General features: G+C 39.4%; 1 protein-coding gene across 3 annotated transcripts in view; it reads left to right on the top strand.

The window, feature by feature from the left end:
• TESK2 (testis associated actin remodelling kinase 2) overlaps window positions 1-21,927 on the top strand; it is an 83,700-nt gene that overhangs the window by 56,119 nt on the left and 5,654 nt on the right. For all 3 annotated transcript variants that reach the window (XM_009638814.2, XM_035894229.1, XM_035894230.1), the window contains 6 exons: window positions 795-941; window positions 11,632-11,714; window positions 13,717-13,792; window positions 15,459-15,542; window positions 16,641-16,727; window positions 20,225-20,360. In XM_009638814.2, the coding sequence (XP_009637109.1) occupies window positions 795-941; window positions 11,632-11,714; window positions 13,717-13,792; window positions 15,459-15,542; window positions 16,641-16,727; window positions 20,225-20,360 (613 nt within the window). The remainder of the gene's footprint in view (window positions 1-794; window positions 942-11,631; window positions 11,715-13,716; window positions 13,793-15,458; window positions 15,543-16,640; window positions 16,728-20,224; window positions 20,361-21,927) is intronic.

A 21,927-nucleotide genomic window follows, 5' to 3' on the forward strand; every position in this document is an offset into this window, starting at 1 on the left:
GGAGTGAGCTAGTCTTTTTGTTTTGTTTCTGGCGGGGGGAACTGGGGCTGGGAGTGAAACAAGAAGCTACTCAAAGGTAACATAGCTGCTGTTGTGGTAGAAAGGGTCTATTCATAAAGGATAAGCCCAGTAGTGGAGCTGCCATGTCTTAACCCTGAGTTACATTACTTAGCATCATTTGGGTGCTGCTTTATTTCACTGTCTCTTGTAGCATTTATCTTAGACTTAATGGAGGTTCCTTTTCATGAGGGCTACCGTTTGATGAGTTGATGTAGTACTGAACACGGAATCAGGTTGCTGATTAGGACTTGTAGATACAGCAGTGAAAAAATGTAACTCACAGCAACATGTAGTAATATTTTTCTTTGCTGCTTCAGTTTAGGGAATTGATATCTGGGAACCTGATCAGGCTCTGTGACCTACACTTGGATACTTAGCCATCTCTTTGTTGACTTACTCTGTATAAGAGCCAGCTCTTCATCCTTTTTGTCCTTATTTTCCTCACACTGAAATGAGAGAGTGATATTGTATTGTAGGTGTTTCTGAAGGGTCTATTTAAATACCACAGAGTTAGTGCAGTGGTGGCTGTTGCATGCATCTTTAACATAAACGCATTGGTACAGGTGGTGAAGGGGGATGTTTTCAGCCTCTCTTGACCTGCAAAATTTGTGCCTGCCCAGCCCTTAAGGAAAAAAAAAAGTATAGCTGAGGACACTTGTGTAATGATGAATTTTACATTCCTGACAATATATGATGTTAAATAATTAATTACAAATGTTGCTTTGTCTTTTCAGTACATCAACTGTGGCAACCTGGAACAGCTATTAGACGGTAACCAGCATCTGCCCTGGACAGTGAGGGTGAAACTGGCATATGACATTGCTATGGGAATCAGATATCTTCACTATAAAGGCATTTTCCACCGAGACCTTACATCCAAGGTACCATTTAAAAAATTAAGGGCACTTCTTAATGAAGGTACTATAACCGATTGTTTGTTTCTTTCTCCTCATTCCAGCAGAGAGCTGCTATTATATAAGGTGTGATCTAAGACATTTTGAGAAAAATTGAAATACAGCTTATAGGATTAAAACTTTCTTCAAAACATGCTGATAGTTTGTATGGGAACTGGAGAAATAACTATCCTGAAGAAAGGTCATTCCTTAATTGAGTTCAGATTAGGATTTCTCAGAAAGCAGCTGCAGAGTTTTTTAGTTCTGAATTATGGTTCAGTAAAGTATTTAAATCCCTGGATAATTAAGCATAACAATCTAACATTTGGAACAGGTCAATCATATAAAGAACCCAAATTGAGGAGATTATTACAAAAGCACTTTAAAATCTCCTTGGTTTTGTTTCCCCATGTATTTCACAAATCTTCTTCAGTAGGAAGAGTGACCTTTCATTACTAATTCAGCACTAAGTGTTGTCCACAATCCTGGTTTATATTTCTTTCATTTCTAAAGTCAGTAAGATCAAAACAATTTACCTAAATTTTTCAAATTTCAGAATTTCCTCCAGAATGATATTTCAGTGGCAGAGTTTTCAGTGGACATAGACTTTTTTTGAACTGCTTTGGTGACAACTTGCATGAATTTAGTTGGCTGAAGTAGCTAGCTAATTCAAGCTCAGCTAGAAATATTGACATAGGAGCACTAAACTCTGTGAACAAATTGCTCCAGTATTCAGCTTGGGTCTTGCCATCCATTGCAGCCTGTGCTGAGGGCTTTGCTGTCCTGTCTGTCCTGTTGTCTGGAGCTAATGAGCTAGTTTAAACTGACTGGGGACTTGCAACATGAAAGTACTCCAAAACTGTTCTTGGGAAGACTTCATAATGTCACTTCAGTCAAAAGCATGCAGAAGAACATTATCTTAGCCCAAAAGGAACTAATTTTTAAGATTAGAAACAGCTTTTAAAAATAAAAACACAGTACAGTATGTTTGCAAATGCGAGTGCTTACTAGTCCTCCATCCAGTTTTAGGTTTTTTTAAAGCTACTTCAGTGCAGTGTTCAACAGATGAAGAATGTGCATTTAGCCAAGGGGGGGGAAAAAGTTCTACTGGTAGGTGAAAGAAGTATTTCAGTGAAGTCATAAAATACTTCCTGGGGTGTCCTTTCAAGTGAAAGGTGCTGAATTCTGCAAGGAACAATATAAAATTTATGAAAAATGCCCGGACTTGGAGTCATGTCACTTTGACATGACATACTCAGAAAGCTCCATTTCAGTAATCTTGGAGTGTGCAGATAAGAGATTCATTAAAAATAACTGAAAAGATAACTTGGCGTTCTCCCCCCACCCCTTTTTTTTTTTTTTTCCCCGGTTCAGGATGTATTTTAGTACATTTAAGAGTGGGGAAGTAGAGTTGCAAGGAATCAAAGTAAATAAGGAGAACTCTGTGCCTGCAGCATTTATCATAACATGTACTGTGACAGCTAGTCATATGAAAATCCATTTCCTGAGACCTCTGTGAATGCCTTTGTTCAAAGCTTTGCATAATTGTATGTCATCCTCTGGAGCTGCCCCACCATTACTTCAATGTTATCTATTGCTGAATGTCAGTTGTTTAGAGGACGCAGCCGCTGGGAGGAGTGCATGATTTCACTGCAACAGCAAACTCATTGGTGGCCAGAGGAAGCAGTAAGGGTTATTTAAAAACAAACAAACAACAAACCAAACCCTAAGAATTTACTAGCAGTTATGCTATATTTGGATGGTTCGTAGCGCTAAAGGTACAGCATCTGTGTGGATCACGTTGGAACCTGTCAGGATAAAAGTTTAAGTTATGTATTTTCCAGTTTCTTGGGGTTTTGAGGGGGTTTTTTTGGGTGTTTGGTTTTTTAATTTAACTTTAAAAATTTTTTGAGGTGATGTATGCATTTGCTTGTTCTGTTTGGGCGGGGAAGTAGAAGAAACACCTCGCTTTAAATGCCTGGGTACTTGTGAATTTTATTAGTGTATTATTTTATTGATGAAATACTTGAAATTATATCTGACGGGCAAATGACTCTACTTTGGGGCAAATGTTTGCCCTGCTGGCTGGCTAAATTTTAAAGAAGTCACTTTGTTCCAAAGCAAAAAAAAAAAAAAAAAAAAAAAAAAAAGTAATAATCATAGCAAAAACTTGTCGCCAAAATTTTCAACTCTCCGACTGCGGCTCCTGGCTACTGCTTGAGGAGATGCCTTATATTTTAGCAGGCTTGTACTGGTGGTGAGATGAGTCTTCTTCGTGCTTACTAGTAATAGTCAATGTGTGATCAAGCTGAAGGAAGATGTGATGGGCTCTTTCCTTTGGAAAGAACTTGTAACCTGGACTGAACAAGGGCAGATTCAATGCTGTTCTATATTGTCTGTCTTTCTTAGGTAAACTTCAGTAATTGATGCGATGGCTTTATTAATCAAATGAAGGCAAAGACAAGGATTTAGACATCTGTAAAAGGCAGAACATATACTGAGTTTGCAGGATGGGAGAGTGAGGTATTTTTCTAGGAAACTTGCTGTCCTTGACTGAACTATGAACAGAACGAAACAGAGACTTTCTGTGCAGGAATGTCTCCATGCTTTACCTATTAGACTTAACACAATAGCCTGCTGCAAATTACCCCTCTAATATAAATTTTACTGTAAAAATTATTTAGGATTAATTTAGACCCTTACTTCTGCCTTTCTTCTTCTGTTTCTGGCAAACCTCTAATTCCTGCAGCTTCCTGGAGTGGGTGGTGTGAATACATAAAGTTTATTCTGTTAGGTATGGCAGCAGAGTTGTCTTGCTCTGACAGCAGCATTATGTCTGTCTATGTACTGGATGCATAAAAACTTAAAGAAGGAAAAGTTCCTGTCCCCTGCCAATCTAAGACTGAAAAATAAGTGGTTTTGACAATTAGTATACATCAGGGTGATCTCTGCTCCTAATTACGCTATGTGGAGAGTAGCAGATCAGCATTGATACTGCAGAAAGCCAGAGGGAAGAACGGTAGAGTAGATGTAGGTCATTATAGTCGATGTGGCAGCCCACAGGGGATGTCAGCCCTGACATCCCACTGGTGCCCTTCCTGATGCCCTTCTGTCAAAGAGAGAGGCAGTGCTTGTTAGAAGCGAGTGTGCTGCCCAGTCAGCCAGTACTTACCCACCTTGTGAGCAGCTCAGTGCTTGGGCTCTGGGCTTGGACTGCTGTAGCTGATCAGGCTGATCTGCCCTGATCAGCAGCAGCCTAACTTGAATCTGTCGGAAGGGAAGAGTGGTTGGATTGGCTGTATCCAGCCTGCAGATAATAGGTGTGTGGGCAGGGTGACTTGTACGATCTGTAAGCCAATAAATGTGGTGTCCTCACTTTTGACTTGTCATAAAGAGATTTACACAGAGATTAAGCCATAGCTGGGTTATGACAACCAGGTTCATTGGCTCATTTCTTGTCCTCTATCCATATCACTGCAAGCCATGTGAATAGTTTTTTGTTTGGGGCTCGCTGTAATGTGCACAAGGAGGATTTGCATCCTGGAATCACAAGGATTTTTTTCATCTTTCAGTGATTCTCAAGGAGGTCTGGTTATGAATTAACTCTGACAGTCTTAGTCATAGAAGATGCAGTCGTTAAAACAGAAATCATAACGTGAGACATTGGAAGTGTTTCAGTAGGAGCCAGTGGATCGTGATAAAATTTTTCTTAATCTGACTTGTTTTTGCAATATTCTGTCTGTTGTTACCTACAATTAAAATAAGTGTTTGCAAAGGCACAGGGAAGAAGCATCCAGCCTGCAAAAAGAATATAGCAAAATCCTTTTGTACCCCACCCCTCAAAACAAGTATCTTACTGCTACACAGAGAGTTCCTTCAACACCTTGTTTACACTGTATTTGCATCGCATTCAAACCCTGCTCTGGAAGCGCTGTTGATTTCCTTGGCAACTTACACCAGTGGCTGCCACAATATCAGTGAATTTATTCTTACAGTATCTCTGAGATGAGGGAGATGAATAAATTTAGCCTTATCAGAACAGATTAAAAGCAAGAATATTGGTGACTATTTGGTATATGTTTTAAGACTTTCTTTGGAGTATTTGGCATTTTACGTATGTTTAAGTTCAAGGCAATATGTGCACTGACCTCAGGGGCAGTTGGAAGTGGTTACAGTACTTACAAAATAGTCAGGTTTGACCCCTGGAGGCAGGGAAAGCGCAAGATTAGCAACAGTCTCTGAAAGATTGTGTTAAACAAGTGTCCCTGTCACAGAATCCTCCTGTGATGCTGAGGAAGGCCAGAATCCAGATCCTGGGGCAACATTAGAATAGTCTTAACCACAAGACAGAAGATCTTCATTTCCAGCCCAGCCTGCCTTTTTCATCTCTTCCCAGCCTTTCTTTCATCCTACTGTTTCTGTGGCAAGAGCGGGCAGAGTCCTGAAAATAGTGGTCCAAGGGTTTATATACAGTCCCAATTCACTGTCAGCATGAATCCATTGCATGCGCTTAAAGACATGGGTGCCAGGTGGAAAACTGTGTGATCATTTAATTGAGGATTTTACCATAATGCATATGCATAAGTAGAAGAATGAATGTGCTCACAGGAAGTTTTACATCCTATCTTTTGTGCAATATTAATTTTTGATGTAGTGTATGCTGTGTGCAACTTCTTACCAATTTAAAAAAAAAGGAAAAAACAATGGCATTATGCACTTCATTTGCAGGGTTAGAAGCTTGAGATTCATGGCAGAGGTGTCTGCTGCTTTAGTTAATACAGTAACTAACACATGGAGTATTTTTAATTAGTATTTATTGCTACTGTTAATTGGTATTACTAATACAGATTGCCTGTTTTTGCTATGGAGCAGGAATAGACAGAGGAAAAAGAGAGACTCCTTGGTAATAAGAAGTGAACATCTAGGAGTCTGTCCATTTTTCCAAGACCAATCATATCTACTCTGTGACTATCCAATCCTTTCTGCTAGCGTACAATGCCAGCCTCTGGTCAGGCTTTTCATCCTTGTTCAAGGTTTTTCCTCTTCTTTTTGCTCCCACTTCCTGCCCCCCAACCTGATTGTTCAATCTCCTTGTCTGGCTGACTGCAGTTACCCTCTTCCTATTGCTCCTGCTTGATGCTTTATCCAAGCTATCTTTCTGCATTCTGGTCTTTAGTATGTTTAGCCATTTCTGGTTCGTCCCCTGTTCTCCTGCTCCAGGTTAGCTCTGTTTCACCACCACCACCACCTCCTGCTTGCTATGCCTGTCTTTCTTGCATCCTTGTAATAGTCTTTGTTTTTTTTTCCCCCCCTGTCTCAAGAACAATGCCAGCCTCTGGTCAGGCTTTTCATCCTTGTTCAAGGTTTTTCCTCTTCTTTTTGCTCCCACTTCCTGCCCCCCAACCTGATTGTTCAATCTCCTTGTCTGGCTGACTGCAGTTACCCTCTTCCTATTGCTCCTGCTTGATGCTTTATCCAAGCTATCTTTCTGCATTCTGGTCTTTAGTATGTTTAGCCATTTCTGGTTCGTCCCCTGTTCTCCTGCTCCAGGTTAGCTCTGTTTCACCACCAGTCTTTCTTGCATCCTTGTAATAGTCTTTGTTTTTTTTTCCCCCCCTGTCTCAAGAACCTAGCTCAAGACCCTGGTTCTGGTCCCTGCCAGTCCCTAGCTTGGACTCCTCCTCTGTCTTGTCACCTTACTCACTCTTCCAAATTCCCCACACATCAGATGTCTTATCCCAGTCTACTTTTTTGCAGGGGTGGCAAAAAGTCTCATAAATTTTAAAGTTGAGAATGTGCCAAATCTGGTTATAATGCCATAGGCTAGTATTTTTGAGGATTTTTTTTCATTATTTCAAAATTTGCTTGCAACACATATTCTAAGTTTGTTCTCCCCAGCAGCTGAGCTGTCTTAGCTGAACTCCTCCCCAAAATCCTACTACCAAAGCTCCTGATTTTAAAAAAAACCAGGCAACCCCCCAAACAAATACCTTATAGTTTTGCAGAATTATGTACAATTGAAAACAAGGTCTTAATAGTAGGTTGTGAGCAGTTTTAGGGAATGTTGTGAGGTCTATTGATGATAAAATTTATGAAGAAATTCTAATCTCTAGGCCTATACATACATACACACACACATACATGTGTGTATTCCTGCCAACGTACACTTTCACTTCACAGTAAATGTGTAATGGCTCACCCTTTCATTGAGAGAGGAATAGTCTTGGTTACTACAGGACAGAATCATGCATGTAAACCATTACTGTGGATTATCTGATACAGCATAAATTCACTGCCTTTGGGCTTGAAAGTGACATACCCTGACTTCCTACCTTGTATGCTGTTTGCTTGTTTAACACAAAATAAAATAAAATAAAACCCAAGCAATGAACAGAACCTTTGTCTGATGAGTCTCATACTTGCTGCTGTGGTTGTAAGGTCCCCTTTGTGCTGGAGTAAGCTCTCGCCTGGATATTTTGCGCTGCAGGGGAGGGCTTGCACTGAAAAAATTAGCTGTTACAGATTATTATTTCTAATGATAGTCACAATACTAAACTTTTACTGGTAACTTGGGACCCAAATGGAGCCTGTCCCTTAAACATAATGGTTTTAGTTTCAAAAGCATATCCTAGTATTGTAAAGTTCCTGTTGTGCATTTAGTTGTCAACAGTGTTTCTCCTAGGGGATAGCACTTTAAAAACAGCTGATACATCTCAATTGGCCTTTAAGTATTTTAATTCAGTAACAGTCATCAGAGGGCTGCAAATGACACTGCAGTAGCATTCCTGTATCTTCTGGAATGTAATAAAACCTCTGAGGAGTTTAGTTTGTATGTCATACTGTAAAATAAAATTAGGTGGTTTCTTCCCCTAAGCAACTTATTTTTAACTCTGAAGCTCTTCGAGTCTATTTTCGGTTTTGTTTATGTAAAAGGGAGAGTAGAATATTGCATTCATCTTAGTAGGATTATGCTGTGCAAAGCAGATGTTAAGCTCCTGTAACACACAAAGGGAGCTTTATGTTCTTTCACATCTGTCTCTGCATAAACAGCTCTGTTAACTCTTTAGCGCTCATGTGCAGAGCTCCTTGCTTCTATTTATTAAGAGACTACCTTAGGAAGGACTGATGGGGTCCTCGTTTCACGGAAAAAACCTTGAGAACCAAACCGAAGACAAATACTGCCCTCTTTGACTGTGTGAGCTGCCAAAGGAAAGAACATCCCTGTCTGTAGAGGTCCAAAGAGAGAGCTTGGGAAGGTTGTTGTGTTTTACTGCCTTGCAGCTTATACAAACAGTGCAATAGTAAGTCAAAAGCACTTTCTTAAAGCCTGTGTTGTAAAGCTGCTTGGCATTTCATCTTGTAGGCAGTTCTTGAGAGGCTCTTTGCACTAGAGAGGGGTTTGAACTCTTGTGTCTCTGTGCCAAAATCCATTAATGAAACTTCTTCATACCAAATTGATATACATATTTTCTTTTTTGTAGAAACTGAGAAGTATCACTTTGTCAGTAGAAACAGTACAGTATTCTCTGTTGTACTTTTCCTACTAAGATACCACCTTTAGCTTAAATTGAAAAGCTCTTTTCAGCCTTTTAGACTCTAATGAAGCTTTTTTTCCCTTTTTTGATCCTGATTTATCATGGCAGTAGAATATGAATGCTTAGAAATGTCTTTCACTAGGTGCACGTGGTCTGTGTTAAGTCACCTTTTCATGAATTGCATCTTAAATCCAGTAACTAAACTACCTGTGCTGTGGATTTGGTGCAGTGTTGTGTAATGGCTTTACTAGGGTGGGAAGGGTGGAGAAAGCGTACGGTGGTGCTGAGGGTTGGCCTTGAACACTTGGAGAATCTCAGCACAGCATGAAGCATCACCATCTGCAAAACTTTGTCCTGAATGAATCCATAGAAGGGTTTTACTACTGATTTCGGTAGGAATAGGCTTCCATCCTTTCTGGGTTCCACATAATTAGTGCTTAGCTACATAAAAATTTGCACCAGTTGAATTAAATCAGTTTAGTTTCGCTACAGTGAGCATTTGTAGTGACACTGGCATTGTTTTGTCTGGTGGATGTCACCTGCCCATGGCTGATTTAAGTGTGAATGAAAAAGTCACTCTTGTACTGGAATATGTATCCTAACAAATTTAAATTCACACTCAGCACTTCTTCATATCCAGACAAAAGACAAGCTTCCACTAATGGGAGAGAATAGTTTAGTTTCCTCCTTTATGTCATTTAACATTGTGCAGCCCACCACAGCAGAACAATTTGTCAGTACTTTATAGCAGAAATGTAGCCCTAGGCTTTCTCCCATTGCCTTGCCGTGGTGTACTGGCCTCTCCTGCAGGACCTCTGGACCCCACAGTGGTGGGGTGTCCGCTCTGTTTCTCCAAAGGCCTGCGCCGAAAGGGAGCCTCGCTTTGCTGCAGTCGGCTCCTGCTCATCTGGGGAGGAGCTCAGAGCTGTCAGATAGCATTACTTGGCAGCTAGATTGGATGCGCTATCAGTTTAATATATGATTTATTTAGGAATAGTCTACTTCTATAATAGTTAAGTGCTGTACCTGAGAGCTGAGACTGCCTGAGGCTTGGATGGGGTAAGATTGTTCCTTTTCGGTTGGTGATGTATTGCTGTCTAATGGGATATGATTGTATACTGGTAAGAAGCTGAAGGAAAATTTGCTGTTAGGATGATGTTGCATTTAAGTCTTCTTTTGGTATCAAAGCAGCCCTGCAAGTTATTGCAGATCTGAAAGTCAGTAGAACTGTTTCTACAGATTTTTAGTTATATTCAAAATGGTTCTTAGTCTGGATTTAAATGCTCCCCTGAAATTTTGGAGACATGGGGTTATTGGAGAATAACCCTAATCTACAAAACCCAGAAAGTAAAATTAACTACTTCAGTTTTGCTACTCAAAAAGAACAAGATGTAAAAGGTAAAGCAAGAAGGAAATCTAGATCTTAAAACTAGTTCTTTTATGGTTCATAGAGGGTTTTTTAACATGTCAAATTACAAATCATCTTTAATTGCTGAGAAATCTATAGCAGAAAATACTAGGTTTTGCAGCAAAATATTAGTTATCAGCATTCTTGTACACTGCAAAATCTGTGGTGTCCTCATAGACTTGCTTCTGTGTGGTACACAATGAAATTCCACTTGTCTGAATCATTTGAGTAAGATTTTGCAGAAAAGTTTTATCCTTCTCAGTTTTAAGTCCACTTACAGTGACCAAATGTTCAAACAGAGGCAAGCTGAATGAATGTGCTCTTTGATAAAAGATAACAAAGCCCGTAACTGAGCAGCTTTGCTGCTCTTTGGGCAAGCATGGCTGATTTAACTCGGTACATGTTTATGAATCCCCAAACTAACTGTACTTATTATACTTGAGTCATGCTAAACAAATAAATCTTTGCATCTCAGGAGCTCAGTGTGTGTTTCCAGAGGCTGGCATGCATTTTCTTTACATGGTTGCAGGAATGGCTTGCTTAACCTTTTAATTGGCAGGAAAAAAACTCACTTCATGGCCTAAGCCACAATCATCTCTGAATAATGTAAACAGTGATGACCTGAACTTGATCTTCTAGACAAGGGACTCCGTTTTCTTGGTAGTTGCATTATACAGACAAGCTAATGCTCTGGGGTCAGCGAGGGGCTTTTGTACATCCAAGCACAATAAAGCTAGAAAGTGTTTCCTGCTGTTTAGCTAATTAATGCGGGGTACCACTCCCTAGGAGTCAGCCGTGGTTTTGCTGCCTGTCACTGCTATTGTACTGCCTGCAGAAGGATACAGAGCAAGGCATGTGGTAAGGGAATAAATTCTCTGTCTTGCTCCACCTATTGCAGGGCAGAAAAAAACTTAGGGAAATCAGCTATTGATTCATTTGGTGAGAAGGGAAAAGATATGGTACTGGAATGGTCAAAGCATATTTCTCAGAGTTGTAAATAAATAACAAAAATAAATCGGTAATACCTTGCATGTGCTGTGATGCTGCCAGACCAGAATTATCTGTATGTGTCCTTAAATTGCCCTCCCTCCTGACACTGGAGGGCGCATCCGAAAGGAAAAGATTGGCATCTTTTCCCTATTAGACTTTTCCCTTAAATCATGTTTTATGATGTACTGTAGAATAAAGGATTTTATTTGATATTTTAAGAGCACATGTAGCTTTGTTACATCTTGTATTTTCTACTGCAAAGCAGTGAGTTCCTTTTCAGTAGTAAATGTAGCAAAATACACAAAGGCATTTAAGAGCCTGCTCTGATCTTGTATTCTGGTCATGTATAGGCAGATTGTAAAGAGAAAATCTAAGGTGTCATAGTGAACAGTGTGTATTGCATACTTGAGCAGTAAGGGAGCTAAATCATCTTAATTCTTGCTAGAACCTAGCTGGGTACGTGCTGCCACTGTGGCCACCTACTTTCTCAGCAAGTTTTTAAGTGGATTATTAACTAAGTGTAAGGCTGTTTGCAGCATCTTAAGTTTGACAGGCATGTGATTGTGCAGGGGGGGAGGGTAGAGGAAAAGGGTGGTTGGTTTCAGACAAGAGCTTTTCATAGATTAATGTCTTTCAAACAATATCTTGTAGTCTTGTTCCAGATTAAAAATAAATAAAACAAATGGTATATGGGTTTCATGCCCAGACAATAACTCTTCTGTATTTTTTTTTTTTTCCCTCCCAGAACTGCTTAATAAAACATGATGAGAATGGATACTCAGCAATAGTGGGAGACTTTGGGTTAGCAGAGAAAATTCCTGATCACAGGTATGTGAACTAATTAAAATACAGCAATAGTTGCAGTGCGATTGCAGGTCAGAAGCTCTAATGAGCCAGATCCCTGAGGCCATTAATGCATTCTGATACAAAATTTGCAACAAATATCCTTAGTCTTCAGTCTAGAACTGCAGGCTGAACGCCCAAAATGTTCCAGCCTTAATTACTGTCCAATTTGATAGATTTAGTGGTGACATGTAGTCCTCAAATATGCTCCAGTGAGAACTTTTCTCAAGCTTGATACAAGCACTCAAGTCTTTCAGTAGATCTTCTAAGCAGGTCCTTGGGAATTTTTGTTTAAAAAAAAAAAACACAACAAAGCAAACACAAAAATATTGTCCAGCATTCTGGATTGGAATGATTTTGTATTAAATATCCTCTGTTGATTCTAACCAACTTTAATTTAGCTTCTTTCCATTTTCATAAACAATATTCAGTGGCATTCCAGTATTACTCTCTTTAACCTCTAGGTTAGTTGTTAAGATCCAGGTTTATAACAAAGTGATAATAAAATTACTGTCTAACAGAGAGATTTCGTCTCCCTCGGATGAAATTATAATCTTAACTCATTTGAGGAATGTACAGGTGACTGTCACAAGCTATTGTCACAATTGGGAATAGTTCTTTTGTCATCCCTCCATTAAGGAGATCAAGGACAAGGAGTGCATTGTTCTCTCTGTATATTGACTTGTGTATTTCAGATTATTCTGACTGTGAAATGTGCTGTCAGATTTTCTCCAGTGTGTGCTTTTGCATAAAATAAATAAAAGCCTTCCAGCTCTTTTGACTGCAAAGAAAATAATGCAAGTTGATCTCAGCTATGGAATGTTTTTAAACTGCACATATCCTAAAACCGTATCTTGGGAGGTCTGCAGGCTTGCCTTAATGTTAATGAAATACTGATCTAAAAGCTTAACAAAGTGAACATCTTAATTTCCAAACTACTGATAAGTACAGCCAATGTGCATCTTGTACACTCCTGTGGAATCTCTGCCCTTTAAGGTGCTGAGAGCTTCAGCTGTATTTGTAGGAACCCATTGCAAAATCAGGAGGGCACTGGAGGTTATCTTAAGGTGTTCTTAATACCCAGTTTTGAGATGCCCTGCAAACTGAGAGTACAGGAACAGCTAAAGTTAAGGTAGCTTGATACTAAAGCGAACATTGTAATAAAATTGTTACACTAGCCACCATTTTGGTTTGATCTAGTCTCAATTCCATTTTCAAATGCAGTTTTGTTGTTTCCAATTTGCTGGCTAGCAAGCCATGCTATTTTGAGGCCCTCAGGAGCCTTTTTTTTTTTTAATAGGTATTCCTTGAAGGTCAGCTGGGTGGCAAGCTGGAGGCCCCAGTATTCAGCCAAATGGAAACATTGCAGCTTTTTTCAAGTTGGCTCTATCTGATTACTTTTAATTTTTCCCTATTAAAAGATTCATCTGGTCAGTCTTGACTTTTTTTTTTTTTTTTTTTTAAATACAGTTCGCAAGCAGGCTGTGCTAAATATTTTCTGAGCTGCTTATTGGTATACATGTAGGGATGGATACCTGCATGTATTGCTGCGTGAATGGGTAACTTGACATCTAGCCTGAAACTGATGTCCACAAACCTTTCTATGTATAGATGAAGGAGCCAACTCTGCCAAGAGTTTGGAAACCAAAACTATTGAACAGCCGTGACCTTAAAATATTATTTTTTTTCCGGAGTGGCCAAGGCACTTAGAAACTGGAAATAAAATACGAGTAATTGATTGAAGCTTTCCTTTTCTTTCACCTTCTCCTCCTGCTATTGAAAGTTCCAGTGACTCCAGTAGGAAACCAGAATAAAATACAGTATGTTATGGAACCCATTTGTATCGACTTCCTTCTGATGAAAGTTTCTACAGATACTTGGAGTTATGGAAAGTTAGAAGCAATACCTGAGCATTTAATTAATGGTTCTTCTCTCTCTCCCCCCACCCGCTCCCTCTTTTCCCCCTATCTGTCCCATATCTATATAGTGAGAAGTTACCAGTGGTGGGGTCACCCTTCTGGATGGCACCAGAAGTTCTCAGAGATGAACCTTACAATGAAAAGGTAGGTACATGATATAAATGGACTTAGTTGTCAGATGTTTCTCTTCAATAGCTGTATACAAGATTTAGAATTTCCATAATATCAAAATGACTGTTATTTTCATTTGTGACATTTCTGTACTCAGTAGGTCATTCAGACTAAGGGAGAGTGTGATTTAAATAGCTAATATTTTTAATTCATGGTGTGGATTCTTATATAGAAATAGAATTACCTTTAGCGTAATTTACGGTTACGCTATTTCCATTCTGAAACACCCCACATGCAGAAATATGGTAATGGCTTGTTGACCTAACGCAACTTAATTTAACCAAGTCTTACGAGAAATGTAGCGAGGTTGCTTCCCTGACCATCCATTAGTGAAATCTGGGTAGAAGTAAAAGGTCTGTATGCAAACTTGTACAGTTATTTTAATTAAAAAAACAAACAAACAAAACCAAAAAACATTTCTCAAAGTGAGATACCTGGATAAAAATGTTCCCCAAAGGTATTTCTAAGTTTTCCTATTTGTGGCATTGGGAAATGTTTCTTTCAGAGGAGGATCAGATCACACTGGATTTTAGAAATAGTATTTTCAATCAAGCTCTTCTTTACACAGGATTTTCTCTCCTGTGTGTAACATAGTCTACTTCAGCCCTGCAAGTGCAGCTTCTCTGTGATAAAGCCCACATCCTGTACCTTTTTATAGCTAGTGGTCAATAATCTGTTTAATTGGTGGTACTTTTAACTTGCAGGAAAGCAGCAGCTACGACAGTACTGAATGTAATAATTACCATTTCAAAGCTTTTCTAAGAGTTCAAATTGACCTAAATTAATAATAAAGTACCCAAATCTATGGTGCCACATTCTTCACTAGCCCTAGGGCATGGAGGACTAAAGAGGAAGCAGGTCTCATACCTCATCAGCATGAAAGGTGGCATATAAACCTACCTGATATATAAGGGTTGACAGATGTCGGCTTCTGCTCTGCAGAATTGCGTTCCATGTTTTCCTAAATGTTATTACGTGGTAAATTCAGGTGGGTAGAAATCTGAGGAACTGTGCAGCTCCAGGGGTATTCAGATAAGTGATTACTAAGAGTCATGGAAATTTCAGTGAAAATTGATGCTAATATACAGTGTTAGTAGATATCTCAAGCTTTGGGAAAGACACTGTTTTCTGTAGAGGTACTGAACTGTGAGAAGAAAAAAAAAAAAGTAATTTTTCTTAAAAACAGCATTGATGTCCTGGATAAGCTGTGTTCATGTGTATTCTAAACCCATCTTTCTAACTACAGTGATATATAGGCATGTCATGTTTTGGCTATGTTTTTAATTACTCCCATCTGTAAGACATCAAATGGAACTTCACCATCCTTTATGCAAGAAAGGATTCTTAACATCTTTTTTCACACTGCCAAATTAAGAATGGTTTGGTGTGTTTTTTCTTTTTTTCTTTAAAGATTTTTAAAGTTATTGGTATTTGTGCAACAAGAATGCTTTACTGTGAACATGTGTTTCTTCACATGGAAAATGTTAGCTGTAATGCAGTTGCTTAGTGTTGTAAGGCTGTGGTGTTGGTTTAGTTGTTTCACGATAACCATTTGGGGTAAGGAGAAACTCAGTGGCAGATAAGAATGCTGAGTATTCATAGCTGAACCATGCGGCTATTTATTTTTTTTCTCTCTCAGGCGGATGTGTTCTCCTATGGTATAATTCTGTGTGAGATTATAGCAAGAATACAGGCAGATCCAGACTATCTCCCTCGCACAGAGGTAAGTGGTTATGTTTATAACATTGGTGGGAGGTGGTAAGTATGCCATGATAATGGCTGGCCTTTAGAACTTCTGGCACTGCTGCCAAAGATACAATGAATAGGTGTTACATTAAAAATAGCCTGTAAAAGGCTTTTGTTCTTCTGTGCTGTTATTGTAAGAAGGTCCATTGAAGACACTTTCACAGAGACTTTCCAGCTGCAGTCCTCATGGGAAATCCTTTCTGGCCCTAACTGGCAGAACACTGAGAGCATTGCAGTGACCTTCCTTTTGTAGAGTGATAGCTCATGCAGACTTCTTGCCAGATTCAGAATAGAGCACTTTGGCACACTGCATCCCCTAAGCAGTCCCTCCTTGTGAAAGGGGCAGGAGCTATGTTAGCAGCTAAAATAAGCTAACCTTTTTTTTTGCACAGACAGTGCTAAGCACAGTGGATCTGAGCTAGAATCAACTAATACTTCCTTCAGTTGCCTTTTGGTTGCATCCCATCTGCAGGGCAGTTTTTGGCCCTCTGTAGGGGGTGTCTTTCAAATTGTCTATCCCCCTCTGATTCTGAAAATGCAAAATCGCTTAGGTCTTGAACTGCAGTAAATATGAGATACTTTTGTTTCTCTGCCCTTCAGATTTTATAGAAGTGCATTTAAGGGACTGGATAATTTGTATTACCAGTCTACCATCCACTGAAAAATTAACCATTTTTATTGATAAGTTTTCATCATAGCGAAGCCTCTGGTTTTATAACAGGCTGTCAATTTACACTGTGAAGGTCACTATGGTGAAATAGTGTAAGATACTGCTTCCAGTTCCACACAGGCAACACTTCAAGTGCAGTGGATTGCAGTTGAGTCCAAGAAGAAGGATGGGCTTTGAAGTCAGTGCATTCTCTTACAGGTATCTTGTATCGAGTAATCCCCACTGGGAATGTTGCAGTTCAGAGTATGCATGAAGTTTTCTCAAAATCCTCTGTATGTGGCTGCTGAGAGATTGTGTTCATGGTTATTCCTGATAACTCCATGTAGGGACCCACTGAAAAGAAGATGCTTTGGACCAGATAGCAGATCTCATTTATATCTCTGTGCTGTGTTTTTGTTTGTACAGAATTTTGGATTAGATTATGATGCCTTCCAGCACATGGTGGGAGACTGTCCCCCTGACTTCCTCCAGCTGGCCTTCAACTGCTGTAATGTGAGTATCTTACTTGAAGGGGAGAGGCCTAAACTGGAGCTTTCTAAATCTCTCTGGCTTTTGAAGATAGAGCTTAAAGCATGTACAGAAGAGACTTGAAGAGCCTACCTATAAAAGCAGAGTACGTTCTGGTAACCCAGAAAGTACCTTGCAGTTTTTATAACCCTTCCCCTTGCAGAAAGGTCTATCTTGTGTTTTGCAATTGTGTGTTCTGTCATGCCAAACAAACAGGTCTGGCACACTGAACAGCTTCTTGCAGGCTGCTGAGGCTGATCATAACCAGTTGTGTGCTATTGACACTGGCTGGCCCTCAGGCTGACAAAATCCAGCTGTTATTGTGTACAGATCTACTGAGCTGTGAAGAAAGAACTCCGAGTTGTTCTCACAAACAGAGGGGACAAACAAATCAAGAGCAGGGACTAAACTACTCTAAAGTTTCTACATGCTGCCTTTTGGAAAGTGGAATAAACCTCCAAATCCCTAGCCTGTGTTCCAAAAAACCAAACTTGGACCCAAATGATTTAATATCAGTAAGGCAATGCACTGTATGGAGTAAATTTTCTGCCAATTAATGAAGTAAAATTGTGATAGTTGGTGCTGGATGCCATCACGGCTCCTCAGTGTGAAAATTCCAAAGTAGAAGATCTTTTTTGTGGGTTATGCCATAACAGAGGTTACTAATACCTTTGTATAGTAAACTGGTTTATATGAAGTAAGAGAACCTGAGCTTCCACTAGATTCAGCTGAAGTTGGGAATGTCCAGTTTGTACAACTTAAGTTGTGGCAACTCCTAAAAATTTTATTGCACAAAACTTTGCCCAGGACTCCACAACAAGGCCATGCTAGAGCAAATACCAGCACTGTGTCCGAGTGTTTGTAAGAAAAGTCTCATTTCTCCATGCTCTTGATGCTTATTTTTGTCCTGAGCTCGCTCTCTTTATTTTGTATTAGTACAAATGCACATGCTCAAGGGGAGAGTGTATAAAGGTGAGGATGTGAGCAGGTATGGGGGGACAGGACTACCACTTTTGACACAAGATAGCATAATTTAATTCTAAAAATGTTTATGGAACTTACTCTGGACAAGCTACTTCATTCCTCTGATTTCACCTTAGTACAGCGGAGCTTACCTCACCAGGACGGTGGTATGTCTGACTCATGCTTATGAAGTGTTTTGACTGTTGTAAGCACTAAAGGGTTTGGCTAGAGGTAGGACTTGACTTTGGAAATCTCAGCTTCCACCCGTATCGTACTGCACCCAAACACGCAGTGCATGATTCAAAGCAATTTTTCAGCACAGTTGAAATTCAGGGTAAAACATGAAGAAAAGGAAAGTGACTGATCTTATGTTGTCATATAAGAATTTGATGTGTTCATAGAAAAAGGATTTTCTCCTACTCATTGTTGTCAAATGCTGCTTCCTGTATAATAAACGTCCCTTCCCTGAATTGAAAGTGAAAATTACTGCCTTGTGATCAAGCCATTAATATGCTGATTTCAGCATGGAGCATGCTGTAATTCATTTACCTAGTAGGAGAAAGGTGGTGAGCAGATAAGGTTTTTCTTATATCTTTCCAGGCATGCCGTGCTTCAGTAATAGGTGATCTGTGTGCTAATTTGCTCTTAGACTGGCTATTTATATAACTTTTTATTATTTAATAGGTCAACAAACAGTGTAAATGGTATAGCTCAGCTGATGAGCTGAACTAATGTGCAAAGCCCTGTAGTTTTGTACAGCCAGGAAACATGTTTTAGGGCAACCTTAGAAAACCAGTAAAAACTGACATGTATGAGTAGTGGATTAAAATTTCTTCAATTTGCTGTTATAAAGTGTTATTTTTTAAATAAGTACATGCAATGAAGTCTAAAACTTAAGGCTCCCCAGCAATTATAAGCCTACTTGTGCTAATACTTAGGAGCATAATCATGTATGATCATGCAAAAAGCTTACCAGCATGAGATGAGCTGTGGGCCTTGAGGAAGAACTTTCTATTCCATTTGAGCAGAACCTGGACTGCGACAGAAGAGGCAAATGTTGCTTGCTCTGAGTCACTTTCCCATAGCTGCTCTTGTCCTGGATCTTACCTAGCACAAATTAAAATAGCTAGAGAGCTCTTCTTACTTCCTGTAGCTTGCAACAGCTCCCTGAGTTTCCCAAATTAGTAAGTTTGTCAGAGTACAGTGTGTGTGCTTTGGTGTTGCCCCTGCCCTACTCTTTCAGTGAAATTGGGAAAGCAGAAGATGATGTTTACGTATGCCAGGAAATTCCAGCTGCTGCATTAGAACAACTTTCTTGCTGCCCTTGAGCTCTTCAAGTGTGATTTTTGTGTTTGGTTTTTATTACTGTATGTATGAATTTTTAGCCCTTTACCCTGTGTTGCTAGAAGGTGTTCTGGCATTGCTGATCACGGCAGTTCTCTTCAGAAAGATCCATCTTGTAGGACCTGCCAAAGTAGTATCAGGGAGGTCTTTCGGGTTTTTTGTTTGCAAAGCACCACTGTTCCCTTTGTACTAGTGGTAAGATCTGTCTGGGCTTGTCTGCTCTGAAAAAGCCTTTAGAGGGCTGGAAGCAGGAATCAGGTCAAGCAGAATCTTTTTTAATAGGGAAATGAGGTTAACTTTCAGCTGCTGAATTAGCATTGCTACCTACAGTGGTTAAATCTGTAACATATATACAGGGCCGATGTTCAAAATGATGAAATGAGTTACTGCTTAAATTAAGCTGCTTGCCCTCTAGTACGATTTTAGTGTTGGGCTTCATTTGGAGATCCATTTCTACTAGGGTGAATAAATAAATACATGCTGATAAATACAAACCAAATACATACTGGTGATGGGGGGGTGGTATTTTACTTGGGCAAAGATGGGGTTTTTTCTATTGTGTTACTTTGTCAAATTATATAACCAATCTTCCTTCCTCACAAGACAGGCCAGTTACACCAAGTAGTAAGGCTAATTAACAGATGGAAAGATACATTTTAAACTTTAAAATCAGCAATGCCATTTAGGTGGGTTTTAATTAAAGCCACAAGGAGATGATGGAAGAATTACAGACTTTTAAAGAATGACATAGGCAAGTTGCTGTTTAATCCTTACTGCTTCAGGCACATTTTGAAATAACATTCGATATATAATCTCTGATGGATAACTGGAGTCCAGAAAGAAATTCTTGAACTATGAAGCTGTTTAAAATGAACAAACCAACCAAGTCCTCTCTGAAGCCCTGAATCTAACAGCTTCCCACCTTTTCAATTTAAAATGCGTCCTCATCATAGAATGTTTACAACTTGATAATTAAATCTGAGAGGTATAATGTATATAAACTGGGACAGAATACTACTTGTCTTCTGCTTAGTTTTTTTGCAACGACAACACACTTCTTAAAACAGTCTTGAATTTCCTCACTTCCTTCACATTGTCCTTCTGTCTGTCCACTGGGTAAGTAGAATAGCATTGACAAACCCACATGAACTTATTTGATTTCTGTGCATACACAGATGGATCCAAAGTTGCGTCCTTCATTTGCTGATATTGTCAAAACACTGGAGGAGATTTTAAACCGCCTGAGAAATGAGGACTCGGAGAGAGAAAGAAAGTTTTTGAACCTTGACAACAGTGAAAGAAAACCCAAAGGTAAGTGTCTGTATTGTACAAACATTGCTGCAGGCTAACAGCAAGAGGGTACAGTGCTTCATATTTTGAAGACTGGGATTTTGCTCAAAACCTAAAAATTATTCTGGAACAATGCTATATACTTTGCGCTGCAGAGTGTCCTTTGGGAAAGAACAGCTAACTGTTTCTTAAAGTGCCTGAAAGGATTCTGCCCACAAGTTCTTGAGGAGAAATTCAGAGTTTATTTGGGAATGATTTTGTAAGTTGCTAAATAGTATATGAAAATCCATCAGCTTTTCCTTTGTCCCTGCCACACATAGCACATATACATAATTTCTTTGGTGTATGTTACACGTAACACTTAAAAGCTTCTTAAATTCCTTCAGGAGGAACAGCAGAGAAGATGCAAGAGTATTATAAATTACCTAGAAATACTCTGAAAGACTGGGGAAAAGTTGAATCCCCGATCTGCTTGGGAATGCTGGCCTTGAAGGGCTTTCTCTAAAGCTGTCTGGTGCCACCTGGTGTGGGGAGCAAACTGCAAGCAGTTCTTGTAGGCTGGGTCATGTTCTGATTTAGATATCTTTTATGTTAGGAGACTTCTGGCATTGGAAACTTAGAGTACAGTAAAAATAGTTTCTCATATTGTGTATATATAAAAACACAATATATACACATATATATCTATCTGTAATATGGTTATAGATTGAAATAAGTTCTGTATTGTAAACCACATGGATTGCATGCATGTGGTAGTTCTCCCACACCTGGAAAGCATCTAATAGAGGTGTGGGTTAAAAAGGAAAGTTTATTGGGTTGGTTTGGGTTTTTTTGGGGGTTGCGTTCCTCCCCACCCCCCCTATTTTCCTCCGGGCATTCTCCCTTGGGAGTACATGTCAGATTTGCATCTCCTTGAAGAAGTGTTAATGCTGTTCTTTGATCTGCATAGCCTTTCCTATGTGGAGTGACTACAATCTAAAAGGTGGCAGTATTTAAAGGGAAAAGTGGAAATCCATATATGCCTATTCTGGAAATGGTAATCAAAAGGAGATATTACTTCTTTGTATCTGTTATTACTCTGCCACAGCTCTTCAGAGACACCTTGAGAGCCAGTGCACTTCTTTGTATCTGTTTGTTATTACTCTACCACAGCTCTTCAGAGACACCTTGAGAGCCAGTGGCAGATGCATGTTCCAAACACTCAAGGAGTTAGCATCTTTTAGTAAAACAACTACAATTTTCCCATCCTGTTCTAGTGATATAGCTTTTATATGTGTGTGTGTGCGCGCACATGCATGTGCGCAAATAAATACATGCATACACATATGTACAACTTTTTAACTCCTATTCATTAGATTCAAACTCTCATATATCCCTAGTTTCTCTATTGGATAATGTACTGAATGAAGGCTGGGATGGAATGATTTAAACTCTTCATGGTATCAGGAGAGGAATTTATTTTGGTCTTAGATTTTTCCCATCAGGGTGAAAAAGTCCCAATTCCTTTGGTGGCTATGTTTCATACTTGCTCTCTTTTATGGCCAGTATCATCAAGAGATCTCGGGCAACCTCTGCTGGAAACCAGGAT

Source organism: Egretta garzetta, unplaced genomic scaffold, assembly GCF_000687185.1.
Source record: "Egretta garzetta isolate BGI_Z169 unplaced genomic scaffold, ASM68718v1 scaffold145, whole genome shotgun sequence".
NCBI lineage: Eukaryota > Metazoa > Chordata > Aves > Pelecaniformes > Ardeidae > Egretta > Egretta garzetta.